The sequence below is a fragment of the Callithrix jacchus genome, chromosome 3 (genome assembly GCF_049354715.1).
Source record: "Callithrix jacchus isolate 240 chromosome 3, calJac240_pri, whole genome shotgun sequence".
In the NCBI taxonomy this organism is placed as follows: Eukaryota; Metazoa; Chordata; class Mammalia; order Primates; family Cebidae; genus Callithrix; species Callithrix jacchus.
This window is the reverse complement of record NC_133504.1, coordinates 188,085,966-188,112,530: the sequence shown is the minus strand read 5'-3', so window position 1 is coordinate 188,112,530 and position 26,565 is coordinate 188,085,966. Positions and strand designations below refer to the sequence as shown.

General features: G+C 49.3%; 1 protein-coding gene across 13 annotated transcripts in view; it reads left to right on the top strand.

The window, feature by feature from the left end:
- Positions 1 to 26,565, top strand: part of AFAP1 (actin filament associated protein 1) — a 177,365-nt gene that overhangs the window by 72,075 nt on the left and 78,725 nt on the right. For 10 of the 13 annotated variants that reach the window (XM_035294159.3, XM_035294153.3, XM_035294160.3 and 7 more), the window contains 3 exons: positions 8,505 to 8,613; positions 20,175 to 20,386; positions 25,969 to 26,148. In XM_035294159.3, coding sequence (XP_035150050.2) covers positions 8,505 to 8,613; positions 20,175 to 20,386; positions 25,969 to 26,148 — 501 coding nt within the window. The remainder of the gene's footprint in view (positions 1 to 8,504; positions 8,614 to 20,174; positions 20,387 to 25,968; positions 26,149 to 26,565) is intronic. The other 3 variants (XM_078367590.1, XM_078367591.1, XM_078367588.1) reach the window with 1 other exon arrangement.

Here is a 26,565-nt window from a genome sequence, read left to right as displayed (position 1 = left end):
AGTTTGTGTATAATGGGGTCAGGATGGAACGGGTAGGCAGCTGTGCCAGGCCGAGGGTGTGTTGTGAATTAAAGCACAAGTCAGAGAAACAGCCAGGCATACTAGGAGCATTGCAGGTAGCTCGGCCTTGCTGGATAATGGGATTTGGGCAGGAAATCCACACATGAGGCCGGAAGTCTCTGCAGGGGCTGAATTACAAAGGACCTGTGTGTTGTGATGAGAAGTTGGGAATTTTGTGGAGGCAGCAGGAAGCCATCGGAGGACTGTTAGTGTACGACTCACTTCGGCTAGGCCCTGCTTCCCCTGCAGTGAACCACAGCTGCACTCCATTCTGACCTCTTTCGTGGCATGAATTGAATATTGCCTTTTGTCATAGTGTTTTGTATCATAAACTCTTTTACAAATAGGTTATCTTTTACCTTGTTACCCTTTTTAGTGTGTAATAGTGCTTCATGCCTGTATTCAAGAGTTAATAAAGCCTGGGGTGCCCTGTGTGACTTGGTGCTTCCTTCCACCTGGCTAATGTGTCCTTGGAAGTGCCCGCAAGAGATTAGATGTGTGTGTAATATGGAAATCTAGAACTTCTGAATCTTGAAAGTCACAATTGTGGGCTGTAGCATGTTTTATACTCTTCTTTCTCTCGCTGGCTTTTCAAGGGGAGACTCAGATAGGCTAAAATATGCATCTCTTCAAAAAACGGTTTGTGGGAGAGCTGTGCTGTGCTTTTGTCTTTTTTTTTTTTTGGAGACAGTCTTGCTCTGTTGCCCAGGCTGGAGTGCAGTGGCGCGATCTGGGCTCATTGCAACTTCTGCCTCCCTGGTTCATGTGATTCTCCCACTTCAGCCTCCCAATTAGCTGGGATTATAGGCATACGCCATCATGCCTGGCTAAGTTTTTTGTATTTTTAGTAGAGACAGGGTTTTCATGTTGCCCAGGCTGGTTTCAAACTCCTGGGCTCAGGTAGTCCACACGCCTTGGCCTCCCAAAGTGTTAGGATTATAGGTATGAACCACCGTGCCAGGCCTGTGCTTTTCAAAATATTCTCGTTTTGTTTCAAGGGAGAGCTGTGCAACTATCAGACTAAAGTGCTAAAAGAGCCTTTGAAAAGGCGAGCCCAGGTAGGTCCTGGGAAGTGGATCCCGTGTGTGCCGACGCTGGCTGCTGAGACCCCCTGCCCAGCTCGCTAAAGGGGTGTAACTGTGTGAGCGATGTTTGTGCGGCATCCCCACCCTTCTTCAGCGTGGCATTGCATCTGAACTAGGGATATCGCACACCTTCATGGCTGAGGAGAAAAAAGAGCAAGATAGGCTCCTTCTGGGGCTCTCCTGCAATACATACAATTCTAGATCAAGGCATTTTGACATATTTTGATTTGACAAGCAGCCTGAGGTTACATCGTGTTTCAAGGGGTAGCAGGGAGCAACTTAATTCATTGGTACGTTAAGGCCAAAGTTTATGTAAATTTAGTGCCTTTTTATGCCAGCAGATACAGTGAAGTTTCCTTTTATTGTGGTAAAATACCTATAACATAAAATTTACCATTTTAGGCCGGGTGCTGTGGCTCATGCCTGTAATCCCAGCACTGTGGGAGGCTGAGGCAGGCAGATCACCTGAGGTCGGGAGACCAGCCTGACAAACTTGGTGAAACCTGTCTCTACTAAAAATACAAAATAAGCTGGGTGTGGTGGTGCATGCCTGTAATTCCAGCTACCAGGGAGGCTGAGGCAGGAGACTCACTTAAACCGGGGAGGTGGAGTTTGCGGTGAGCCAAGATTGTGCCATTGCGCTCCAGCCTGGGCAACAAGAGCGAAATTCCGTCTCCAAAAAAAAAAGTAGTGTTTTAATCATTCTAAGTGTACCGTTCAATACACTTAAAATAACTGAAATATCTTGAAGTGCATTCGTAGTATTGTGGTGCCATCAGCACCAGCCATCTCCCTGTTTTTCCCAAGTGGAAACCCTGTCCCCTTTAACACTAACTTCCCATTCTCCCCGCCCCCCCACCCCTGGCACCCACTGTTCTGCTTTCTGTCTCTAGGACAGTGAAGTTTTTGTTCGTTTGTCTATTTGAGGGTCTCATTCTGTTGCTCAGGCCAGAGTGCAGTGTCATGATCACAGCTCACTGCAGCCTTGACCTCCCAGGCTCAAGTGATCCTCCTACCTCAGCCTCCCGAGTAGCTGGGACTACAGATGTACACCACCATACCTGGCTAATTTTTGTATTTTTTGTGGAGATGGGATTTTGCCATGTTGCCCAGGCCAATTTTGAACTCCTGGGCTTAAGTGGTTCTCTCTTTGCCCTTCTGAGTAGCGGGGACTGCAGGTGTGAGCCCCACACCTGGCCTGCAGCAGTGAGGTTCTGATACCAGGCGTTTCCGTCTTCTCATCGCTTGTGTCTCATCCTTTCTCAGGTACTCACAGCAGCCTCATTATCTCTGTTTGACAGAGGACACTGCAAGGCTCTCTGAGAGTATGTGACACAATCGGCTCTTTCACCGGTTGCAGAGTTGGGGCCAAAGCCCACGATTTAAAACAAGAAAAGCATTCATTGTCCTGTGGCGTCAGATGTGACCCTTTGGTGGATGTGAGCCATCTTGTTTGCCTTTTTCACCCGTCTTTCAGGAATCTCAGCGTTCTGGCTCCTGTCTAATCCCAGTGGCATCTTCGTTTTCAGTTCACTTTATGGCTGGGTTCCACTCTGTCCTGTTTGTGCCCCTGGTGGGCCGCCTTGCCTTCCATCTGGATGCCTGCCTGCTGGTGGAAAAGGGAGGGAAGATGACATGGCCCCACAGGGCTTTCATCTTCGTCATGCATAAGTAAAAGGAGAGAAACTTGAGGAAAATATGTGCGACAGTCTTCCCCGGGTTTACTGAAGCCCGTGTGGAATGCAGACTTCACAGCGATCACAATGGCACGGGGTGTAATTTGGATAAAGACTGATTTTGCCGAGAAGAGCATGTGCTCAGAGTTCTTAGTGTTAGGATCGAAACCGTTTTTGCAGTTTAAACTGTAATGTTTTGTTATCCGTTGCAAATGACTTCGATCCAGCGCTCAGTTTCCCTCAGGGCATGGGCTCCTTCATGCAGATGAGCAGCAGCACAGGGAGTGTCCATTATGGCGTGAATGCCACAGGGTGCTGCTAAATGCTCACGTCAGTTAGAAAAGGGCTTTTTGCCAATATGCATGGACTTGGAACTTGAGCCCTGATTTTCTTATTTCAGATTATATATTTTTTGGCTGTTACTCTTAACAGATTTTAATCCCTTTTACCAGAAAAACAGAATCTAGAGGTGTCGTTGTATATATAAAATTAAAGTCAGAAAGGGATTCCACAGCCTAGGTGTATGTATTTCTCAGGGAAGATCAGATCTTGTCATTGATTAGTGTTTCTCATGGAAAGGACTAAGTAACAGATTGAGGTAGGGATAGGGAAGGCAGTGGGGAGCAGCAGACAGGGCGAGGCGCCTGCCATGATGTGAGCAGAAGGTGGGAAGGTGCTGGGTCTATGCTGGGTGCGGGGAGGGGAGTCTTTCTAAGAAATGACGCCTCTGCTTGTGCTGTGTGATCCGGCGGCCAAAGGTTTGGACCCGTGCAGTCTTGGTTCGTCGGTTTGTTGGTTCCTTCCTTACATCTTGTCCACTCAGCCCCTGTGGGGTAGGTAGGTGCTGAGGCTGCAGAAGTGACAGATGCCACACTGCTGTGCCACAGCTCCCAGGTCAGCAGGCCGTGCCCATTCTGGCTGACTTCTGTGGATGAGCATGTCCAGCCCCGGGCAGGGTCTTTAATCTCTTGAGTCTCAGTTTTCTCATCTGTGAAATCATAGAGATGCTGACATCTGAGTGTTATTTTCTGAATGAGGGAAAATATGTGTCAAGCATCCCAGGACAGTGGCTGGCACATGGTAGGCAGTCACCTGGCAGTCCAGAATGCCCAGTGAGCATGTCCTTTGAGCATCATGCCAGCGCTGAAAGAGTTTTGGATTTTGGAGGATTCTGGATTTTGGTTTTGGGATTTGGGTTGCTCGAGCAGTACATAATGCAGATATCCCAAAATCCAGAACAAAACTGAACAAAAATCAACTCTGAAACATTTCTGGTCCCATGCATTTTAGAGAAGAGATCATTGACCTGTAGGAATAATGGTACTAATTATCACTGTATTTATACCATATCATTTTACTCACACAATTATTGATTGATTTGAGACAGACATGTCACTCTGTCACCCAGGCTGGAGTGCAGTGGCACGATCATGGCTCCCTGCAGCCTCGGCCTCCCAGGCTCGAGCAATCCTCCCAGCTCTGCCCCCCTAGTAGCTGGGACGTGCACTATCATGCCTGGCTAATTTTTGTATTTTTGTGTGTGTGTGGAGATAGGATTTTGCCATGTTGCCCAGGCCAGCCTTGAACTCGCTTCAAGCAGTCTTCCCACTATGGCTATTATTATTATTGGAAAGAGAATTCTCTGTGAATTCACTTTTTGTTTAAAGAATTGGCTTTTCATTGAAGCAGCAATGACAGATACCAATGGGCTTTCCTTTCCAAAAGATGGGAATTAAAATGATGGCCAGTATCGTAAGCCTGCAGGCGTAGGTTAGAGGCTATGCTGTTGTGTAAGTACTGATTTTCTCTAATGCAAGATGGAGACCTTACGGGAGAAATGTACAATACCCGAAGGTAGGTAAGATTTTCTAAGTTAAAAGGTTCAGGAGCTTTCACTTAAGTATTAATTTGAGGGAGAAATATTTTAGTGAATTTGAGAGTTCCCTAGTCGCTGGCACAGTGCGGGTTCTTTCTTATTTCTAGGGCACAGCAAGCGTGAAGATCAGTTGTTCTCTGAGGAGGGTAGTTTCTCATATTTCTTTTTAAGTGTCTGAAGATGCCATGGTGTTTGACTTTGAACCCTTGTTTTCCTTTTATCCTTTTTTCTTTTTTTTTTTTTTTTGCAAGATGGGGTCTTGCTTTGTGCCCAGGCTGGAGTGTAGCGGCTCGATCTTGGCTCACTGCAACCTCCGCCTTCTGGGTACAAGCAATTCTCCTGGCTCAGCCTCCCGAGTAGCTAGGATTACAGGTGCCCGCCAGCACGCTTGGCTAACTTTTGTATTCTTAGTAGAGATGGGGCTTCATTAAGTTGGCCAGGCTGGTCTCCAGCTCTTGACTTCGTAATCTGCCCAGCTCGGCCTTCCAAAGTGCTGGGATTACAGGCGGGAGGCAGGGAGGCACTGCACCCAGCCCAATGACCCTTGTTTTCTTAGCTTGTGTTTTGTGAGTGGCAGCCCAGGAAAGAGTGGGGACAGATGTAGGACGTGTTAGGGGTGTGTGCTCGGACTGGGTCTCTCCTGATAGTGAGGGAGAGTTCACTGATTCCGTGGTGGTGGGTACTGCTGTCATTCAGTGGCACATTTGAAGGACTTGCTGTGCCCAGAATGGTAGTCAGTGTCAGTTCGCTCATGTTTTCAGCCCTTCTTCTGTTTGACTTTAACAAGGCTGAAGTGTCTGAAACCCCTGTGGCTGGTTTCAAGGATCAGTGGCATTGGAGAGTGGAGTGATCATCTAGCAGTATTATTTTCTGAGGAGTATTATTTCAAAATGAAAATAGTTTTATTTTTTAAAATGATTTTTAAAATGACGCACTATGCAGATAATTGAAGCATTCCGGGTTGAAAATCAAAAGAGGCAACCACTGCTAACACTTTTGGTGAAGGACCTTCTGCCTTTGTGTATATGTAAGCACAGACACACATTATGTACACCTGTGTTCTTTCCTTGAGCAGTCTCTTGTAGAGTTTCTAAAGTAAATGGCACACAGACTGGCCTTTTACGTGTCTGCCTGTGGCTGTAGCAGTATATCTGAGCGATCTTCTCTTGAACATGTCGATTGTTTTTAGATTTTACTAAACAAACTTCTATTGAACATCCTTATGTGGTTCTTTTTCATGTGACCAATTGACCTTTTTGGTATATATTTTTAGAAGTGGAATTATTCGGTCTAAGGGGCATCCTCAAAAGGTTATGCCAAGTACACGGCCACCAGTAATAGGGTTTGAAAGTGTCTGCTCAGAACCCCACCGATTCAGAGAGTAAGTTCCTTGCGGCACTCAGGAAGGGAGTCTGACCTGTACTATTTCACAAACATTTGTTTGATTCGGCTATTTGTCACGCTTTTCCAGGACATGAATGATTGGATTGTTTGACCAGGCTGCACGGAAGTTGGAACACCCTGTGTTTCATGAATAAAAGATACTCACTCAGTTTTATTCAGTGAATCAAGCAGCTCTTTTCCAAAAGCAGCCAGCAGAGATTTTGACTGGCCTGGTGCTGGGTACCGTGTGTCAGGTTCTGCTGGAAGAGCTGCCCCTTTACGGAGATATGAAGGACCTGGAGATGGTCCAGCCTAACACCACACAGTGGTGACGGTTTGGGAAGCCAGCCCTCTGCTAGGAGTGCAAAGGAGTTGGAGGCGTTTAGCCTCGGGAACAAGGACTGGGGGCGGGAGGGAGGCAGCTGTCTGGAAGTCCGTGAAGGAATATTGTGCAGGTGATCTGGACTGAGTTCTCGTCTTCATCTGCTGAGAGGAAGGTAAGGGTTGAATCTGCAGTGGGCGATTAGTCATTCGCAAAGGACTTCTTGGCTTCAGAGATGAGTTACATAGAAAGCGATGGAGTCACACTTTCTGGAGAGTTTACATTAAAAAAAAAAAAACAAAAACAACAGAGGTCTTAGGCTGCGTGGCCCCTGGGGATGTTTGCTTCATTGTGCCCTGTTTCTTACTGGTTTAGAACTCTTGATTTTGTACATAGTCACTGGTCTGTCTTATGAAACCTGAGACCAATTTTCTAAATATATATTGAAGAAAAACAAAGTGATTGGTTTTTCTTTTCTTTTTTTTTTTATTTGAGATGGAGTTTCGCTCTTGTTACCCAGGCTGGAGTGCAATGGCGCGATCTCGGCTCACTGCAACCTCCACCTCCTGGGTTCAGGCAATTCTCCTGCCTCAGCCTCCTGAGTGGCTGGGATTACAGGCACGCGCCACCACGCCCAGCTAATTTTTTGTATTTTTAGACGGGGTTTCACCATGTTGACCAGGATGGTCTTGATCTCTTGACCACGTGATCCACCCACCTCGGCCTCCCAAAGTGCTAGGATTACAGGCATGAACCACCGTGCCCGACTGTGATTGGTTTTTCTTAAGGTTAAAAAAAAACCAGAACAGCCCCATATGTAACTGAGGAGATTTCAGTTTGGGGCCTCTGCTTTCTCCATTCCTCGTGACACACCTTGTCCCAGTTTGTTTACGGATCTAGGTAGTGGGAAATTGCTGCATGCTATTCACAGGAAAAAGGGGAGAGAGAATATGAATATTGAAAAGGTCTTTAGCAGACAGACCTGGTGTTTGAAAACTCCAGCTGGCAGTTCCTAGTGTCTGATTTTGAGCAGGTTTAGATTCTGAACGTCAGTCTCTGCGTCTGTAAAATATAAGGCAGTAGAACACGTGTCCTCAAGGATTCCTGCGTGGATTGATTGACATTCCTATAGCCAGCGCAGAAGTGCCCAGCACAGTGCTGGTCAGATAGCAGACCAGCTCTCTGGGCGAATGCTTGGCTTTCCTGCCATTCAGCTGTCCCTGTTGGCAGGAGGACCAGTGAGAGACACACCAGCAAGTCCTGTAGATGGTCATAGGAGGGAGAAGCTGGGGTGGATTAGAGCCGTCAGGAACATTGAAGAGAAGAGGGGCCCTGAGCAGAGTCCCGAAGGCCAGGTGGGACACAGGTCGTCCCAGGGTGTGGAGTGAGCCCCCAGCTCTTCCGTATTCTAAGGCTGTGGCTTCACAACCAGAGAGCGAATCTGTCTCTGAGTTTGTTAAAAAGCTGTGACATGATTGGTTTTAATAAGGAATGGATTCCATCTCTGGAGAATAATTTCTAGTTTGTTTTAGAGAGTGGCTCCCAGGTGACTGGCTTTTTTAAAGCTTTCCTAGCACACAGCAGGGATATGGTGAGAATGTGGGCCAGCCTCACGCATGCACTCAGCCAGTGTGGCTCCCCAGCTCACTCTGTGGTAGGTGCTGGGTGCGCCTGAGCGTCTGTGTCCCCAGAGCCCACCACCTGTGGCAGGGCCTTGGCATCACCGTCAGCGTCTGAGACCAGCGAAGGCTGGCATGTGTGGAGTGTGTGAGGAAAAGGGGCGCGCAGACACTGTCACGGACTCCGGGGAAGGGGAGTTCCATGTTGTGGATGCCCCAGTGAGACTGCTGCACGCACCCTGAACCCGGAGATTCGGTGTGGACTGGACGGCATGCGGCCGGGCTGGGGTGTGGATGTGCGCGGGAAAGTGAGAGAGACTCATCAGGACTGGCCTCCCAAGCCTCTTCACAGGACGAGGTTCTCTTTTGCCGAAGACTTTACAAAGGAAAGAGGAAAAGACTGGCCACGTCTGCTAATTGGGAATACAGAATTTCCTTCTAAAGGTCATGCTAATTTCTGTGTTGCTTTTCCTTTCTTCCCAGCCTCCTGACAGTGGGCCTCCACCATTGCCAACGTCCTCCCTCCCAGAAGGTTATTACGAGGAAGCCGTGCCGCTGAGCCCCGGAAAAGCTCCAGAATACATCACATCAAGTGAGTGGCCAGCCTTGCCCAGCCACGCTGCCTTTGTGATCTGCGGCACTGTTGCCGTGCCTGTCCCGTTTCTGGGCAGGAAGGAGAACAGGGCAATAAACATGGGCCAAGTTATTTTTGAACCCAAAGAGATTGTCAGTGGAGGAAAGGTTTTGAGAAGGACACTGAGTGCCTCACACACAAGCCTCTATTTATTCCAACTGCTGTCTTCCTCGTGTCTCAAAGGCAGTGAAAGCTTACTGCTGTGGCGACAGGTATCAGCTATGCAGAAGAGAAATGGCTCTTCGTGGTATGTTTTTGGGTGCGTGCTGCAGCCCCCACTTCCTTAGTCCTTGGTGTTCTTGGGCTGCACCCATCCTGCCACGGTTAGAACAGTTTCCAGCAGCCTGCCTGTTGGCTTGGAAACAACTGGGTAAACATGAATACGCATCTCGGTCATAGATGTCTGGTTTTTTCTTTTCTTGGGGTACGGGTTCTGTTAGACAATTTCTGCCTAAGCCCCAGTTCTCCCGGCCCCATTAGTTGCCTGTTGGTGGCGCTCAGAGCTACCCATTTGTTAGTACCCAGCTTCAAGTTCGGATAAAGCGTGGCATGCCGGTGTTGAATCTCCAGAATTTATTTTTATTTAATCGTTGCTGTATGTCTCCTTTCAGTATCTGTCTGGCAGGGAGCTACCATCTCATGATAAAGTTGAATAGTTGAATATATGTCAATTTACAGAATCCAGTTTGCTTTTGAAAAATAGAAGATAGCTGGGCGGCAAGTGACAGAGCGGTTGCTGGTTGTACTCAGAAGGCTTCTGCTGTGTTGATACTCTGGGCGTGGTCTTCAGCCTCGTCTGTCTCCTTAGGGAGTCGCTGTCCTTTTCACCAGAGTTCTTTGACTGCTCCTTGCCACACGGCCACTTTGCACTTTGGATCTTCGTCTCCTTGGCAGTCTGTGGATGCAGCCGTTCCACCAGAGCAGGCTCTGTCTTGATGACGGGAAGGAGGTTGTAACAGGAGATTCCCTGTTGGCTTCTGTGAGTGTGGGGAAGGGGTGCAGAGAGCCAGGCCAGCTGGACTGCACGCCCCCGAGGGCGCGGGCCGCTCTTGCTCGCCCGCCTATCTCCGGGCACAGGCTGGGCCGAGTGTCAGTAAATAGTTGTGCGCTGGATGAGAAAAGGTATAGTCCTGATAAGGTGGTTGTGGATTTTTAGGTTTTGAGAATAATTTGTCAACTATTTAAGAAGATAGTAGATTAATTAGAAAGCAAATTAAAGGTCTTGCTATAACTCAGAACTTCGTTGTTTCCTTTCTTTGTAATGGCAGTGAGTAAAGACAAGCACATTTTCTTGTTAGGTTATTTTCTAGCGTTTGGGACGTTTGTCTCTGGCCTTCCCCCTGCAGTGTACTTTCAAGGCTGGAAGCAGAGTGACCGTGTGATTTTGCGGGCTGTTGGTGGTTTTCATCCTGAGGAGCTGCGTGTAGCTGGTGGCTCACAGCCTCCTCAGTGGGACTGCTCCTCAGCCACTGAGTCCAGAAGGAAACGTGAGTGAGGAACTGATGCCTGGGGCTGAGGACACGACAGCGATGGTGCACAGCAGCTTCTCCAGTCCCGTCTGCTGCGGGACTCTCAGTTGGCGGCCCCAGGGACCCACTAACAGCTGCCCCTGCCTTGAAGAACAACAGCCGTGGGTTGACTTGTCAGCTCAGTTCAGGATCATGTCGCCCTCAGTTAGATGCAAACTTTGAGATGGTTTTGTTGAACCTGTGTGGGTTAGGGTCTCATCAGAGAAGCCAAACCATTTCGAATGTCATGGATTGAAGAGTTCATTGAAGGAATGAGAGCGTGTGCAGTTGTGAGAACTTCTTCCCTGGAAGAAGCCTGTGGAAGGCAGTTTCTGCTGTGTCTGGTTGGGCTGGATGAGGAATGGGGAAGAGGAGGGACAGACAGACTGGAGCCCGCATCTCTCCTGATGGCACGTGTGACCAGCAGCAGCCCGTGCCAACCGCAGCAGTCCCTGCCGTGCACCGACCTGCAGAGTCCAGGCCGCTGCTCCCCTCTGCCTTCCACATCACTCCGATTTCTCTTGTGGCCACCCTAGTCCAGAATCGTCTAGGAAAGGGAAGTTTGGGAAGCGGGGTTCCGGCCTTGCTGGGCAGATACAGTAGAAAACCAGCAGTTTCTCTTTGGTCAGCCTGGCACCCGTGCATACCTCCCTTAGCCACGCTGAGTTTCCCAGGAGAGGCAAGCAGTGCGTGCTTGAGCCTGATCCCACCACCGCCTGGGGGACGGGAAACTCCCCAGCTCCTGGCAGAGGAGACAGAGCCCCTTTGTCCATCATTCGGGTGGCGTCTATTCTCTTCTAGAGCCCTTAACCTAAATTCCGAGATATTAACACAAGATGGACTCCTATTAGCACTTCTTATGTGAGATGGTTGGGGCCTGGGAGAGGGGGTGGAAGACTTAGTTTCTATGTGCACAGTTATGTTCTTATCAAAACAAGGAAGGAAAGCCTGTAACAGGTTGTCTCCACACCTGGCCAGTGTTCGTGGCTGGAATGGATCACTTCCGCCTGCTGTTCCCTTCACATTCCCACTGCCCTCATCAGACCCCTTGGTGGGTCGTGGTTTCTTCTTGCTGAGTGATCCGACTTCCTTTCCTGAAAGGTTTGGGCCTTCAGTAGCACGTCAGTATTGGATGATCATGACTCCATTCCATTTCATCAGAGGGTGTGAGGACACAGAGGGGCACTCGGGGGGGTCTCTCAGTGCCCCTGCACGTTCTTCCTTACTCGCACTATGGGGTAACAGCTTCCTCACAGTTGGGGCCCATCACTTCAGCCACGGCCCGAGCTGCTGCTTTGCCTGTTACTGACATGAAGAGCCTGGTGTGGCCAGGTGGCAGTTCCTGCTTTCCGGTTAGTGACATGAAGAGCCTGGTGTGGCCAGGTGGCAGTTCCTGCTTCCCGGTTAGTGACATGAAGAGCCTGGTGTGGCCAGGTGGCAGTTCCTGCTTTCCGGTTAGTGACATGAAGAGCCTGGTGTGGCCAGGTGGCAGTTCCTGCTTCCCGGTTAGTGACATGAAGAGCCTGGTGTGGCCAGGTGGCAGTTCCTGCTTCCCGGTTAGTGACATGAAGAGCCTGGTGTGGCCAGGTGGCAGTTCCTGCTTCCCGGTTAGTGACATGAAGAGCCTGGTGTGGCCAGGTGGCAGTTCCTGCTTCCCGGTTAGTGACATGAAGAGCCTGGTGTGGCCAGGTGGCAGTTCCTGCTTCCCGGTTAGTGACATGAAGAGCCTGGTGTGGCCAGGTGGCAGTTCCTGCTTCCCGGTTAGTGAAAACATTGCCATGTCTTGGTCTTGGACTAGTGCAGTCCAGCATTTTCGGGAAGGAAAGGAAACATGTTAGTGTCACTGGGGGTAATAGTGAGAAGAGACTCCCCGTTTCACCGCTTCATCCTTGGGCTGTGGGAGAAACAGCACCACAAAGTCAGAAGGTACACTGCCAGAAGATGCTCTGACGTCTGTCGCCCCCAAGCCCACAAGCTGTCACCAGTTGGCTAGCACTGTCACTGAATATTCAGAAAAAATTATTTTGACCTATTAGGTAAGTGACTTCAGGTTACTGGGGACTATGCCAAGACGAGTGAATTTCCTGAGCTCAAACCCGTGTCGTGTACTGCAGTGGCTGTAGAGTGCATTCCTGGTCAGAAGCAGTGCTGTGGGGATCCCATGATGCAGAACAGGACATTGATTCTCTAAGGCCATGTGGACCCAGTAGGCAAGTTTATTTTAGTGATCTCTTCGTGATGGAAGTGGACCAGGGATAACAACCTGCCATTAGGTGCCAGCTGATACCCCAGGGATGGTGTCCGGGCATGGGGGTGGGGCGGGGAGGTTGATGTTGGCCTCTGCTGTTTGCAGGTAGGGTACTCAGAAGTACCTGGAGGCGGATGAATTTCCTTGAGTGAAGTCCGTGTTTGCCGAGTTCCATGCATCACCTCCATCCCTGCCACCAGGTCCACATGTACACGAGCCCATGTGGACAAGCAGTCTGGGGAATGAGGCTGACTGATGTAGATACAGGGAGTCATGGTTTCACTGGAGTCTCAGGATGCTCTTCTCTGAGGCCTGTCTACATCATGTGCCCATCTCTGAAGGTCTGTTGACAGCATCTTCCGCAGACCAGTTGCTTGTTACCTGTTTCGTTTTGTTTTTGTTGTTTTGTTTTTTTTGAGATGAAGTCTCACTCTGTTACCCAGGCTGGAGTGCAATGGTGCGATCTCAGCTCACTGCAACCTCTGCCTCCCAGGTTCAAGCAGTTATCTGCCTCAGCCTCCCAAGTAGCTGGGATTGCAGGCGTGGGCCACCATGCCCGGCTAATTTTTGTTTTTTTTTGGTAGAGACGGGGTTCCAACATCTTGGCCGGGCTGGTCTTGAACTCCTGACCTGCCTCAGCCCCCCAAAGTGCTGGGATTACAGGCGTGCGCCCCCAGTCCCACTGTGTTGCCTGTTTATTAATCATGTTCCTCTTCGGTGTTGACCATCCGGCCCAACCATTCGGCGGTGACCAGGAATCGTTGTTGAGGGAGGAGGGAGGGCACAGGACTAAGGCTGCTTGCTTGCCCCCGTCTAATGGAGTGGGTGGAGCCCGCAGGGGTCGGGGAGCTGAGCCCATGGCTGCCCCACAGCGGCAGGGTGAGCAGCGAGCTGGAGCTTCAGCAGGGCCTGGCTCCCTGTGCTGTCCTCAGAGATAGGCCTGCCGTTTCCTGCTCTCCTTCCACATCCCTCACAGCCTCTCTTGTGGCCAACCCTACTCCAGACCGTTCAGAACAACGGAAGGGTGTTGCAGTCCAGCTACGCCGACCTGGCATCTGCTCACTGCAATGCTTGTTGAGTGTTCTGATTTCAGACTTAGAGTTCAGTTTTATTTTTGGTCTTCTGATTTTTCTGTTTTGTCCTCTTCCCCTCTTCCTCCTTCGGGGGATTGACTGAAATGCCCTTTCTGATTCCATGGGGTGTGGGTGTGTGTGAGTGAAATACGTCATGTGATATAGCTGCTGTTTGGAGATGATCCCTCACTTCCTCAGGCCCTGGTGTGATGGTCATGTGCACAGCATGTTGCATCTGTTCTGGGGTTTCAGGTTCACAAGGAGCTATCCTAGTCCCCCATTTTATCCTCACAGTAACTCTGAGACACAGGATTATCTTAAAGACACTGAGTCTCCACTAAGTTAAATGACTTGCTGTATTCCTCCAGAGTGAGATCTGGGATCAGATTGGCCATTTGGAAACCTAAGTCAGATCTCTTCTCTATTCACGACCTTCTGGTGACTTCCAGTCGCACACAGAGTTAAAGCTGAAGTTCTTCCGAAGACTCCCCTCCTCTCCTCTTTACCTGCCACCTGTTCCCGCCTGCTCACTGCCCCCACCCCCAGCCCGTTTACACGATCACAATAGCATGAAGGAGTGGGAAATCTGTCATACAGAAGGACAGTAACTGTGCAAAACTTCGTGACCCTCAAATAGCTCCTGTATTTTGATCCTATAAAAGTCTCAAGCAGAAAATGAGACAGCCAAAGTGAGGGTGTGAGATGGAGAACCTCTCTCCACTGCAAATGCCTCGCCTTCACAGGGCTGTGTGGGGCAGCTGGAAGGAGAGTGGGGAAGGCCCTTTGTGATTCGAAAACGCTGGACACAGCTGCGAAGCACTGTCATCCTTCTTACAAAACAGCATCGGAGCCTGAGGGAGCAGCCCCAGGAAGCAGCCCTACTGCATCATTGTGCTGTGTGGACATGTCCCTACCCTCCGACCTGAGGGAGCAGCCCCAGGAAGCAGCCCTACTGCATCATTGTGCTGTGTGGACACGTCCCTACCCTCCGACCTGAGGGAGCAGCCCCAGGAAGCAGCCCTACTGCATCATTGTGCTGTGTGGACACGTCCCTACCCTCCGACCTGAGGGAGCAGCCCCAGGAAGCAGCCCTACTGCATCATTGTGCTGTGTGGACACGGCCCTACTCTCTGAAAGGGCTGTGCTTTTTACCTCCTTTCCTTTGTTCTGTTGAGTTTCAACTCAAGTTTTTTTTGTTTGTTTGTGAAACGTCTAATACTGTGCTTGCTCAGCCTTGCGCTTAGAGCTCGACCTCCAAGAGGAAGAAGGGCCACAGCCCCTGCCCTAGAGGAGCCGTGTTTTCTGCCAGCCTCTCACACTTCCCTCCCTCTGAAAAGTGAGGTCAGAAACCAGGAGAGAGGCCTGCTGAGTCTCTGCTTCTGGCCTCAGCAAAGCCCGTGCACTGAAACACAAAGGCGGGGTCTGTGTGGCCCTCCACTCCCCTTGGGGACACTTGCTCATCACTTAACCTTTGTCTTGGTTTGTGTGCCTTTTAAAGATAAACTCTTGCATAATTTGGGTGGAGAGAAAGCCCGGCCCCTTGGAAAGTCGTGTCGCCCTAACCACGTTCTCAGGGCACTGTTCTTGGCTCTGGTGTGCCTGGTGTGCAGTCCCTGTGGTATTGCCATTGCTTTATGCAGTTTTTTCTGGAATGAACATTTTATGGTTAAAAATAATAGTTTATTGGAGTGTTCTTCAATTTCATCAGAACTACACTATGCCAGTAATTCCTGCCCACGAAGCTAGTTCCGGGTGAAGAAGAGTGTGGTGGTTAGTCTGAGGTGTATGAGGAGTGCCTAGGGGCCTGGTGAAGCATTAGTTTTGAGTATATCTGTGAGGTGTCTCTAGAGGACGCTGGCATGTGTGTCTGAGTGGCCCCCACGGGAAGACCCGCCCTCAGTGAGGGCAAGCACCAGAGAGAACAGACGGTGGCCCAAGGGGAACAGGAACAGAGGCGGGGCGGTCCGGCCTCCCTTTTCCTTGAACTAGGACACATCTTTCTCCCTTGGGCATCAGACTTCAGGCATTCTGGCCTTGGGACCCCAGGACTTAAACCAGCACTGCTGCCCTCCCCCACTCCCCACCTCCTGGATTCTCAGGCCTTCATCTCAGACTGAGATTTTCAACGTTTGCGTCTCTGGTGCCGAGGCTTTTGGACTCGGACTCAGCCACACTATGAGCATCCCAGGATCTGCACCTTGTAGACGGTTTGTGGGACTTCTCAGTCTCCATAATTGCATGTGCCATTCTCCCCAATTAATCTTTCTTCCTTCCTTCCTTCCTTCCTTCCTTCCTTCCTTCCTTCCTTCCTTCCTTCCTTCCTTCCTTCCTTCCCTCCCTCCCTCCCTCCCTCCCTCCTTCCGTCCGTCCCGAGTAGCTGGGACTATAAGCGCGCACCACCACACCCAGCTAATTTTTGTATTTTTTAGTAGAGATGGGGTTTCACCGTGTTGGCCAGGATGGTCTCGATCTCTTGACCTTGTGATCCTCCTGCCTCAGCCTCCCAAAGTCCTGGGATTACAGGCGTGAGCCACTGCGCCCGGCCTCATTACCAGTCCCCCAGATGGTGAACTTCTCAAAGTCCCAGGTCATGGCTCTAGCTGGTGCAGTCACCAGGCGAGATCCCGAATGAGTGAGAGAGTCTCTTCTCTTGATCGGGTCATCCATCGCTAAGCACACTTTCTGGAGAATTCATTTCCCTTTAGGCTTGGTGTTCATTATCCGTGAGAGTTCATTATCCTTTATCCTTCTGGCTGTTTCTTGTTTGCTGCTAAGTTGGCTGGTTTTTCTAAAAATGGGTCTGTCATTTCTACTCTTAGAAGAAGGCAAGACAGTGAACTTGATGATCTTTTTCGTCGTTGTAGAGCTCAGCTCGTTCCCAGGGATAAAAGGTCTGCCAGAATAGTTTACTTTTCCCATTTAAAACCCGAAGACCTGGGTTCACGTTTCAGTCCTGTCATTCACCAAGCCTGTGCTCCTAGACGAACCTCGCAGTCTTCCAGCCTCATTCTTCCTTTTCTCTGAATAAGCCTAATGTCTTCTGTGCCCCATCTGCAGGTGGCTGGGAGGGCCGGTGAGATGGTGGATGTGGGAAACCTTTCTAAGTTTGGAGCAAGCCTGGCTTTTCGTGGCTTTATCCTAGCCCCTGCTATGTAAATAGAGATAATTTTAAAAAGTGGCTGGCATAGAGTAGAGCTCACAACGTATTTGTTGAATGAGTGAAGTCAAAGGTAGTTTCCCATTTATAATGAGTTTACTCATTCAGAATTTTCTTGATGTGTTCATTATTTACTGAACTTGATGTTGCAGCAGGTGGGCTGAGCCCTTGGGGCTGCATGGTCCTCCTCGCCGCTGAGAATCATCTTTCTGAAGTAAAGCTAGGATTCTGTCCTTGGGCCTCCGGAGCCCCTCCGTTTATGTTGGATCATAGCACAGTGCACGATCTGTGGTTTGGCCTCTGCCCATCTTCTCATTTCACGGTCCATCATTTCCTTCCACATACCCTTGTTCTAGCCATGCTCAGCTTTTTAAAAACCCTCTTGTTATAACATATATTTACAGAAAGCACATAAAATACGGGTATATACTCAGTGATTTATCATAAAGAAACCATCTTGTAACCACCATGCAGGTGAAGGGTAGAGCACTGTCAGCCCTGGAGTGCCCTGCCCCTTCCGAGCACAGCCAGGGTCACCACGGACTCGGCTTTGTGGACCCACTCACGTCCTGAGTGAAAGGACCCGCCGTGCCTCGGCAGCAGCTGATGGCCGTCAGTGCTTCGCTCATCCTGTTTCTCCTTCTCAGACTTCTTCTTTTGGTTGGCAACAGCTCGTATCAAAGCCTGGCTCTGAAGTGACATCTTCTCTGCCATCGTTCCGGTGCCCCTGTGTGTGCTGCCCCCCATGCCCAGCGCCATGCCAGCTTGCATTTTGCCCTAGATCGTAGAGCTGTCACTCCCCCCAGCCCTGTGCCATCCAGCAGAGCTTCAGTAGGAGGGGAGTGTTTCCCCCCTGGGCCCCCCCAGCATCCTATCCACCAAGCCCCTTGAAATGTGGGGACTTGAACGAACATTGAAATTGAAGCAGCCACCTGTGGCTTTCAGGTGAAGCAGGGGATGCTGGGTGGGTGTAGATGCTGATGGGTATGGTGGGTGTTGGAGGGGGATGTGGAGCCAGTGAGAGCAACTTGCCTGTGGGGCTGAGGGGTGATGTGAAGCAGCACAGGGGAGAATTGGAGCAGAGACTTGTGACCCAAACTTGGGGTTCTGTTCACCCCCAACCTATGAGTCAGCCTCTCATCATGTCCTTTGTGGTCTCTGAGCTGCTCCTGTCTCTTACCTTGTCCCTACCCCAGCCCATTCCTAATGTACCTCTTCAGTCCCCTTCACTCAAAGTTACCTCTTCAGTCCCCTTAGCTTTTGCTTAAAATCCTGCCTGGACTGAGCATTTAAAAAAAAAAAGAAAAAGAAAAAAGACAGGGTCTTGTTCTGTTGCCCAAGCTGGAGTGCAGTGGCAGGATCACAGCTCACTGCAGCCTTGGACTTCTGGGCTCAAGTGATCCTCTTGCCTCAGTCTCTCGAGTAGCTGGGACCACAGGCATGACCTACAATGCCCGGCCAGTTTTTTACTTTTTATGGAGATGGGGTCTTGCTATGTTGCCCAGGCTTGGTTTGAACTCCTGGGCTCAAGCAGTCCGCCTGCCTTGGCCTACCAAAGTGCTGGGATTACAGGTGTGAGTCCCTTACCTGGCCTCCTGGGCTTCTTTTCATTACTGAAAATTCAACTTAAATTTTAATCTTTCAGTTCCTCCCTCTTAGAATTGAATCTTTGCAAGGAGATTATGAAACAAACATGATTACCGAGTACAAGTTAGACTCTAGTTTCCGGCGAGTGAAAACGTGGGTTCTCTTCTGAGCAGACTCCGCCATTTCTGGCACTGCTGCTGAATCGCGCAGCCAGCCGCACTGGCCATTGTTCTCCTCTCTCCTTCACTCGTCTAGGTGTTCACCCTTTAAGTATGTTTTGGGAAAGGAACGTGTTCCAGATGATTCTGGGGGCTGAGGGGAATTCAGAGAAGAATCAGACCCTGTCTAGGGAGCCTATCACCTGGCACAGCTGAAAGTGATGAGAGGGATGATGGTCGCTGGTGTTTAGGAAGCACTTTGAATATGCCGTTCGTCCTTCCAGGGCTTGGCCAGTATCAGTTAAATACACTGAACAGCTCTTCCTTCTGCAGTGATTTGGGTACTTGCCCTGTGCCAGGTACTTGGTTAGCTGCTGGGGAGATCACCTCCAACAAGATGGTCTCCTTTTCTTCAGGGGGCTGACAGCCTGCGGTGGGGGCCAGCATTGAGGCACGCTGCGATCCACTTTGCGTTGGGGTGTGTGCAGACTCAGAGGAAGGGCATTTGACCCAGTGTGTTAGTCTGCTCTGGCTGCAGTGACAAATGCCATGGAGTGGGAGGGCTTCCACAGGAGAAGTCTTCAGTCCTGGAGTCCAGGTTAGACTGCCAGCACGGTTGTGTTCTGGTGAGGCCTCTTCCCAGCTTGTACTCACTAGGTACTAGGTACTAGGTACTCACTATGGTTAGGTACTCACTGTGTCCTCACATGGTATGAGCAGAGCTAGTGCGATCTTTCTCTCTCTCTCTCTCTCTCTGTCTCTGTCTCTCTCTCTCTCTCTCTGTCTCTGTCTCTCTCTCTCTCTCTCTCTCTCTCTCTCTCTCTCTCTCTCTCTCTGTCTCTCTCTCTCTCTGTCTCTCTCTCTCTCCTTATAAGACCACCAGACCTATGGAATTAGGACCCCATCCATAGGACCTCATTTAACTTTAGTAACCTTCTAAAAGCTCTATCTTCACATACAGTCATATTGAGGTTAGAGCTGTAACAGTTGAATTTCAGGAGGGACACAGTTCAGTCCATAGCACCAGCTTTGGTGATTCAGGGAGTGTTCGCTGGGGGAGGTATCAGGAAGTTAAACCCCAAAAGATGAGAGCGTTTACCAGGCAAATGCAGGAGGGTGAGTGGATGGGCAGGAAGCTTGCCAGAGGGCATGGCATGTGCAGAGACCTGAGGTGAACGAGAGGTGATGTGTTTGGGAAACTGTAAGTCACAGCAGTATACATGCTAGTGTGCCACAGAGTGAGGTGGGCACCATTAGATGGAAAGGTGTACATTTCTGTGAAAGTTCCAAGGATGTCCCAGAAGGGAGAGGTGACCATTGGTTGCATCTTGAGTGTCAGAAACGTTGTCATGTGGGGATGCCAGCAGGGAGAAGCAGATTACAGCCTCGGGGGGACTTCGGCAAGAAGACGTGGATGCGGGAGGGCAGGGGACCTCCATGGGGAAGAGCTGCGTGCGGCCAGACACTGCAGAATGAGGATAGCACTCGGCCAGCAGGAATATGGCGGGGAGTCAGTGTCAAGTCAGTGTTGGGTGAGCATGGGGTCCGGTCCATATGGAACGGTCTAGAAACAGTTTTCATAAACACAGAATTTGTAGGCACTTCAGCTTTCCATTAAGTTTCCACTGCCCAAGTCTTAGCATTGTGTGTGTGTGTTTCTCCTTAAGAAGCAAAAGTTCCTTTCTCATTCAGTTCCTTGGTGATTACAATATGATGATATGCTCTTGAGCCCATGCGTAAACCTCAAGGTAAAGACGTAGTGTTGTCAGTGCGTGTTCGTTTTTACAGACTATGACTCGGATGCGATGAGCAGCTCTTATGAGTCGTACGATGAAGAGGAGGAGGACGGGAAGGGGAAGAAAACCCGGCACCAGTGGCCTTCTGAGGAGGCCTCCATGGACCTGGTCAAGGATGCCAAAATCTGTGCCTTCCTGCTGCGGAAGAAGCGCTTCGGCCAGTGGAGCAAGCTGCTGTGCGTCATCAAGGACACCAAGCTGCTGGTGAGACATTTGGAATCGTTTGCATTTTTATAAGGTTGCTGTAATTTCAGTTCATGCCCAGTAACCGTGAACATCAGCTGTGCAGGAGGGCAGCGCTCAGACCCCAGCAAGGTACCCCGAGGGGTCCCCACATGCCATCAGGGAGCACTCACCCATGTTGTGTCTTCAAGGTTGCTGGTTTCCCAGCTCCAAAACAGCCAGCAGACAGAATCATCCCCATTCCCAGGCAGTGCCTGTGGTTTGCATCTGAGAAAATGCACAAGGTTTTAACTTGCCAGAGGTTGCAAGATGGATTTTCTCATTTGTAGTGAGTCAGTGGATTCCTCAAAGCCAGGTCATAGAAGTGGGACGGGGAGCAGCCAGGAAAGGAAATTCTTTTGGAAAGCTTGGGGCCAGTTATTTATTATTATTTTTTAATCTGAGAGGCAGAACAGGAAGACAAGGAACAGGGAAGCAGGGAAGGGGAGAACACGGACCTTGCTGTGAGGTTATTCCAGTGGAGGCCCCAGCGGGGAGGCTACAGCCCTGGAGGACAGTGTGGCACCCCCCCGTCCCCTCCCCTCTTCCTCCCTCCCTCACTACTTCCTCCCTCCTTCCCTCACTACTTCCTCCCTCCCTCCCTCACTACTTCCTCCCTCCTTCCCTCACTACTTCCTCCCTCCCTCACTACTTCCTCCCTCCCTCCCTCACTACTTCCTCCCTCCCTCCCTCACTACTTCCTCCCTCCCTCCCTCACTACTTCCTCCCTCCCTCCCTCACTACTTCCTCCCTCCCTCCCTCACTACTTCCTCCCTCCTTCCCTCACTACTTCCTCCCTCCCTCCCTCACTACTTCCTCCCTCCCTCCCTCACTACTTCCTCCCTCCCTCACTACTTCCTCCCTCCCTCCCTCACTACTTCCTCCCTCCTTCCCTCACTACTTCCTCCCTCCTTCCCTCACTACTTCCTCCCTCCCTCCCTCACTACTTCCTCCCTCCTTCCCTCACTACTTCCTCCCTCCCTCACTACTTCCTCCCTCCTTCCCTCACTACTTCCTCCCTCCCTCCCTCACTACTTCCTCCCTCCCTCCCTCACTACTTCCTCCCTCCCTCCCTCACTACTTCCTCCCTCCTTCCCTCACTACTTCCTCCCTCCCTCCCTCACTACTTCCTCCCTCCTTCCCTCACTACTTCCTCCCTCCCTCCCTCACTACTTCCTCCCTCCTTCCCTCACTACTTCCTCCCTCCCTCCCTCCCTCCCTCACTACTTCCTCCCTCCCTCACTACTTCCTCCCTCCCTCACTACTTCCTCCCTCCCTCCCTCACTACTTCCTCCCTCCTTCCCTCACTACTTCCTCCCTCCCTCACTACTTCCTCCCTCCCTCCCTCCCTCCCTCTCCACCTTCCTTTTTTTAGAAACCGTGGTTGGTTTGGAATTAGGAACTTTAAGAGTATGTTTTTGCCTTTTGTTCTTCCTTCAGATTAACCTTGGGGTAAACATTGCTCAAAATTAGATCACTAAAACAGAAACGAGACTTTATTTTCTATGGAGCACTCTGGTGGAGCGGATTAGCCTCTCTCTCTATTGTTTTCTGTAGACGCAGGTTTCATCTTTGAATTGTGGGAAACTTTTTTTTAACTAGGTTCTTAGGATATTATATATTTTTTAATGTTTTTGTTCAGTTTTTTAAAACACAGTACATATTTTTCCACAAGTGTGGCCTGAATTTCTCCCAGATTTAGCAGGTGCCAAAAATGATGCCATGGGGAATATTAAGAAATGAAAAAGAAGATGACTGAGGTCCTTGTTCACGGCTGACATAATGGCTACAAGATGTGGATGTATTACATAAATGTTTGAAAATACACAGCCAACTTTCATTGAAAAGAGAAGCTTCCAAATCCAGTGGGGGAAGCTTGGTGTTGTGCGTAGGGATGAGCCGTTGGAGGTCTGAGTCCCGGCCCCTCTGCCCTGCCCTCCTCTCCCTCGCCCACTGGACTTCGTTCCGCCTCTTCTGCTTTTTCTCCCGGCTGGGCTCCTACCAGCTTTCCCCCTTCAGAACCAGGATGATGATGCTACTATTCGGAGTGAATATTTAAAAAGAAATGAGTGAAAAAACAGGTGAAGGCACTGTCTCTGGTCAAATGCAGAATGAAAGTTAGTTATTTTTATTATGAAGCTTCTTTCCTTTCCAAAATGACCTACGATCCAGGCTCAGGTGATTCCCATCGGCATAAAAATAATGAACAGTGATGAAAGCAGATGCTTTCCAAGTTTAAGCAGCACAGAAAGGAAAAAGCCATGTTCTTCCCCTAAATGTTCGTTCCCTCTCTGTCTTCCCACAGTTTACCACCATTGACAGCTTTTTTTTGTATCTCCTTCTGGAACTTGTCCCTTCTGTGCCCAGGTAGCTCTGGGGCGGATACGGCGATGTTCCCAGGTTCCCGCATCAGTCCTCAGGGTCGAATTTCCTTGGCAGGGCTGCTGAGCCCACCTCAGGGCTGTCTGCCTTGAAGAGGGGCCTAGAGCCCAAGGCCGAGCTCCCTCCCCAGCATCTGCATTCAGTATGCCTGGGGCAGGTACACACCTAGACTCACTGGGCAGCATCGCCGGGGCCTTTCAGCCCCAGAGCTCTCATGGTGGTGTCCCTGATGCCACTCAGACTGGGCTTCTTTGCCTGCCCTTCTCCTCTCTCCCCTTACTCCCAGTGTTCTCTTCAGGATGGGCGCCGTTCATAAACCTCCTGCTTGCTGCTGTCTGTTGTAAAGGCAGCGTCCCGGGAAGTCCAGCCGGCTAGCCTGTCCTAGTGCTGATACTCTCTCTCTCGGGAGGCATTTAACGTAAGGAAGAATGTGTTGTAAAGTTCCCTTTCTGAAATGATAAGTGTTAGAGATGGTGGGTATGCTAATTACTCTGGCCCGATCACTATGCATTTTATATATCAAAGCGTCACTCTGTACCCCATAAATATGTGCAGTTACAAAAAGTTTACACGATTTAGTCAAAAATAAAATTCCCTTTCTGATTCCTTCCGTTGTTCAATTAGTTGCTTTTTATACTTACTCAAAATGCAAAAAATCTGAAATGGTAAACATTCATAAAAATCTGAGGTTAGTTGAGGTATTTTTTCTTCTTTATATTTACTCAAAATACAAAAAATCCGAAATGCTAAACTTAAAAGCAAAAAATCTGAAATGGTAAACATTCATAAAAATCTGAGGTTAGTTGAGGTATTCTTTTCTTCCTTTTAAAATCAGTTGGATTTTTAAGAAGGAGGGGATATATTTCTTATCTGTATACTTCAGAGTCCTGGATTTAGAGCAGCAAAACAGAAAGGCCGGGTGTGATGGCTCAGCCTGTAATCCCAGCACTTTGAGAGGCCAGGGTGGGTGGATCATGAGGTCAGGAGTTTGACACCGGCCTGGCCAAGATGGTTAAACCCCATCTCTACTAAAAATACAAAAATTAGCAGGACGTGGTGGCTCCTGTCTGTAGTCCCAGCTACTTGGGAGGCTGAGGCAGAAGAATCGCTTGAACCTGGGAGGTGGAGGTTGCAGTGAGCTGAGATCGCACCATTTCACTGCAGACTGGGTAACAGAGCAAGACTCCATCTGAAAACAAAAACAAAAAAACAGGAAAGGACTCTAGAAATCACTTCTGAAAATAGCTATTCCTTCCTTCCTTCCTTTATCAGGAATGTTTAGAGTCAAGATGCAGGCTCTGGACATGCACAGCTGGGGCTGCAGTCCGGGCCTGCCACCTTTCAGGCCGCCTGACTTCAGGCAGGCCGCTTAACCAGCTGCACCTCGGTTTCATAGTCTGCAGCATGAGCAACCATGCTGATGGCGGTGCTTGAAACGCCCCATGTGGCGTGGACACTCAGCACTTGGTAGCAGATGCTATTGTTGCTAATAATTCAGTAAAATAATAATAATAATAACTGCAAAACACATTTTGCAAATGAGGAAATAGACTCAGGAAATTTAAGAAACTCCTTAGGATGCTGATAAATCAGTCGCAGATCCAGGACCCAGATCTGCCCTCTTGGACTGTTAGGAGGTATGCTTTGGCCCCAAGTAATACAGGTAAACAAATGGGGGCAGGGGAAGCTTTGGGCAAGGATTTGATTCTTAGTTTTATAGATAAAGATTAAGCAAGAACCATTTAAGTTAAGTCTCAGTTCTTACCTGAGCAATAAAAAAATATATATATATATATAATTTTTAAATAGAGTCGGGGTTTCATCACGTTGACCGGGCTGGTCTCCAACTCCCTATCTCAGGTGATCCACCCGGCTCGGCCTCTCACAGTGCCAGGATTACAGGCATGAGCCACCTCGCCTGGCCGCCAATCAGAATCTTTAGAGTGGATGTCAGTTGTGTAGATGGGGCAGCCTGAGTTTGGATTCTCTAGTCACCTGGAGAGCAGACCTTTGCGGACATTTTTCTACATTATGGATTGATATTATCCTCTTACTAAGGTAATTTCCGTCTTTCAGAAAGAGAAGATGAGATAGGCAGATACCAAGCAATATGGGTTATTAAAGTATCCACGTTATTATATTGTCTCTCTCATGAGGGCTGTGGAGTTGCAGCAAATCTACTAGTATATTATATGTATTATTCACATAAATATAAATGCATTTTATATGTACATTTAAATAAACATTTATGTTAAATGTGTGTGTGTGCTTTGTTTGCTTGAGACAGAGTCTTTCTCTGTCACCCAGGCTGGAGTGCAGGAGTGTGCTCACTGTAAGCTTGAATTCCGGGCTCAAGTGATTCTCCTGCATCAGCCTCCCAAGTAGCTGGCACTACAGGTGGGTGCCACCATGTCCAGCTGATTTTTTATTTTTTGTAGAGACAGAGTCTTGCTAGGTTGCGCAGGCTGATCTTGAACTCCTAGCCTCAAGCAACCCTCCTGCTTAAGCCTTCCAGAGTGTTAGGCTTGCAGGTATGAGCCACCACACTTGGCTTATTATTGATTTATTTTTCGTTTTTGAGACAAAGCCTTACTCTGTTACCCAGGCTGGAGTGCAGTGGAGCAGTCATGGCTCACTGCAGCCTCAGGCTCCGAGGCTCAAGAGATCCTCCTGCCTCAGCCTCCCAAGCAGCTGGGACTACAGGAATGCACCACTATGCCTGGCTAATTTTTTGGTTTTGGTAGAGATGGGGTTTATCCATGTTGCCTAGGCTGGTCTCGAACTCCTGGGCTCAAGTGATCCACCTGCCTAGGCCTTCCAAAGTGTTGGGATTACAGGCGTGAGTCATCGTGCCTGGCCTATATTTTTATATATGTAAATACATTCATGTATTTGAAGACGCTCCACTGGAATATACACTTTATCAGAGTAGGGACTCTGTGTTTGTCGAATCCTGTGATAGATGCTCGGTAAGCTTTTGCCGAGTCTGTGAATGGGTGTACTTTTTCACACTTGGAGGCCAAGTGTCAGTGTGAGGAGCACTGTGTGTGTGAGCTGTTCATCTGCAGGTGCAGACCCTCAGATGCCTTGCCCGCGCTCACGTTTCCATGATGCTAGATCTTCCTCAGTGTTTCTGTTGGAACGCACCTGTAATACCAATTGACTTGTTGTGTTGAATGCAGTGCTATAAAAGTTCCAAGGACCAGCAGCCTCAGATGGAACTGCCTCTCCAGGGCTGTAACATTACCTACATCCCGAAAGACAGCAAAAAGAAGAAGCACGAGCTGAAGATTACTCAGCAGGGCACGGACCCGCTCGTTCTTGCCGTCCAGAGCAAGGAGCAGGCCGAGCAGTGGCTGAAGGTAGGTTGTCTGCTGTTTTTCACAGCCGTTTCAGTTCCACGTGCCTTTCTGAGATCCAGTTTAATTTCAATTTCGTTCCAGCACAGGTAAGATGGATTAACCCATTTAGTTTTGTCTTTAATAGCTGAATATTCTCATGACATGGAGGTTAATCAAAAACACATGTCATTTTCACTGGTCTTTAAAACGCAGCTTGTGTCTGTAGGCTGCTTCTGTGACTTCATTTTCTGCAGTGTCACGATGTGTCTGCATATGGATTCTTTTTAAAATTTATTCTGCTTGGGATTTGCTGGGCTTCTGAAATGCGGTGGATTTTTCTTTCTAAGTTCTGGAAAAAATTTTCAGCCATTTTCTTAAAGGACAGCTTTTCCCCATTTCTCCTTCTCGGAGACTACATTTAAATATATGTTCAACTTT